This window comes from Microtus ochrogaster (genome assembly GCF_000317375.1).
Source record: "Microtus ochrogaster isolate Prairie Vole_2 chromosome 14 unlocalized genomic scaffold, MicOch1.0 chr14_random_1, whole genome shotgun sequence".
NCBI classification, from domain to species: Eukaryota; Metazoa; Chordata; class Mammalia; order Rodentia; family Cricetidae; genus Microtus; species Microtus ochrogaster.
In genome coordinates this window covers 17,934,632-17,936,657 of record NW_004949096.1, presented here as the reverse complement: position 1 = coordinate 17,936,657, position 2,026 = coordinate 17,934,632, and the positions used below count along the sequence as shown (strand labels likewise).

The 2,026-nt window shown below is 56.6% G+C and overlaps 1 protein-coding gene across 1 annotated transcript; it reads right to left on the bottom strand.

Moving 5' to 3' along the window:
- Positions 1-1,168: 1,168 nt before the first annotated feature.
- LOC113457979 (proline-rich protein 2-like) lies at positions 1,169-1,768 on the bottom strand. Its single transcript, XM_026787850.1, has one exon. It carries the CDS (start codon positions 1,766-1,768, stop codon positions 1,169-1,171), a length of 600 nt encoding a protein of 199 aa, XP_026643651.1.
- Positions 1,769-2,026: the final 258 nt, after the last annotated feature.

Here is a 2,026-nt window from a genome sequence, read left to right as displayed (position 1 = left end):
TCTGAAGCCCCACTGAGCGCAGCAGTTGACTCTGACCTTGCCCATTCTTGGAGACAGTAAGCTACCTGCCCCAGGATCTTTCATTCACAAACCAAGCAGCCCCAAGCCATGGCCCAAGTTAGCCCTGGAAGTTCCAGACTAGGAACTACACTGTAAGGACCAGCCACCTGCCCAAGTCAGCAGGCACTGTCCAACACAGCTAACCTGAATCTGTCTGTATGACCCTTCCAGACCTCGCCACAGAAGCCACTAGAGGCTCCTGATCCACCTGGTACTTCCTTAGCTGGCTCTGGGCAGTGTGGCTCTGGTGGGGTGGCCTGCACCCTCCCATCGGACAATGAAAATAGCAGGTCTTCCAAATGGAAACTGTCTTGGGAGCTCTCCATCTCCTCAGACATGGATCCTCAGAAAGCCAAGCTTTTAAAGCAGGGTGTAGGGTGAAACAGGCCCTGCATGCTGTGTGCAGTGATGGTGCTGATACTGATCAGGCAGGGAGAGCATGGGACTCACACGCATGTGCTTGCAAAGGCTGGCATGGAGCTCTGACAACTGCACGGGGATCAAAGGCCATATAAGCAAGGGCATAGCTTCCACAGGGGCCAGGCAGTCAAAGTAGGGACAAGCTTCTGGTGACTCCTGGGTCCATATGGCTGATGTACAGGTAAGGACCCCTGGAAAGAGCCTGGAGAAGGCTAGGGACCAGGGTCCAACAGACCTTCCAGGTTGGTAACAGGCGCTCAGAGAGATGGGAATGGAGCCTGTCGGATGTATGGCTCCTGAGTATTTTCCTTTAAGCCACAGTCCCCTTGGCTGTTGTCCTGCGTGGGAGACACACACATCACCAATTCCCAGTTTCCCAAGTTTCCATGCAGCTCCAGCCTGGTCCCTGCCAGCCCTCAGTAATTCCTGCCCTTTGCTGGGTCCCTCAAGTAGCTGCCTTTTATACTGGGACCCTGACACTGAGTCCCTTCTGCCCGTCTTCTCCTGTCTCCACTCACCCAAGACCCACAGCTGAGGGTGTTAGACAGTGAATGGATTGTGTAGCAGACGGAACCACTGGTACGCATGGCCCTCAGAAGCTCAGGTCCCTTGGGAATCTGACCCAGAATACATTGTCTGAAACAAACTTGGAGTAGGGAAGAGAAACAGGGACATGTGAAAGGAGCTATCAGGGGTTTTCCAGAGGCCTGGGAGAGTCTGTGGGTCCCCAAAGGCCTGGGAGAGCCTGGGGGTCCCCAGAGCCCTGGGAGAGTCTGGGGGTCCCCAGAGCCCTGGGAGAGTTTGGGGGTCCCCAGAGGCCTGGGAGAGTCTGGGGGTCCCCAGAGGCCTGAGAGAGTCTGGGGGTCCCCAGAGGCTTGGGAGAGTCTGGGGGTCCCCAGAGGCCTGGGAGAGTCTGGGGTCCTCCAGAGGCCTGGGAGATTCTGGGGTTCTCCAGAGGCCTGGGAGATTCTGGGGTTCTCCAGAGGCCTGAGAGAGTCTTGGGGTCCCCAGAGGCTTGGGAGAGTCTGGGGGTCCCCAGAGGCCTGGGAGATTCTGGGGTTCTCCAGAGGCCTGGGAGAGTCTGGGGTCCTCCAGAGGCCTGGGAGATTCTGGGGTTCTCCAGAGGCCTGGGAGAGTCTGGGGTTCTCCAGCGGCCTGGGAGAGTTTGGGGGTCCCCAGAGGTCTGGGAGAGTCTGGGGTCCTCCAGAGGCCTGGGAGAGTCTGGGGTCCCCAGAGGCCTGGGAGAGTCTGGGGTCCCCAGAGGCCTGGGAGAGTCTCCCATCCCCATTTTCTAACGGACTAAGCTGGGCCTCAAGGACCTGGAAGGTAGGTTGAGCATGGAGAGTCTCAGCACCTAGGAAGGAACAAACCTATGTGACTGTTCCTATAGAAGTCAGTTCAGGGAGGAAGTGACCTCACTGGACTTCCTGTGGCCTGGGCTGGCATAAAGAACACAGGATATTAGGAGAGGTTCTTCGTGGAGAGACACATTAAAATTGAATGTTTGCTCAGTTCATTGATTCACTAGCTCACTTGTTCATTTACT

What these genes read in the sequence shown, in the direction of transcription:
- LOC113457979 (XM_026787850.1), bottom strand. Translation starts at nt 1,768, where the DNA reads ATGGGGATGGGAGACTCTCCCAGGCCTCTGGGGACCCCAGACTCTCCC.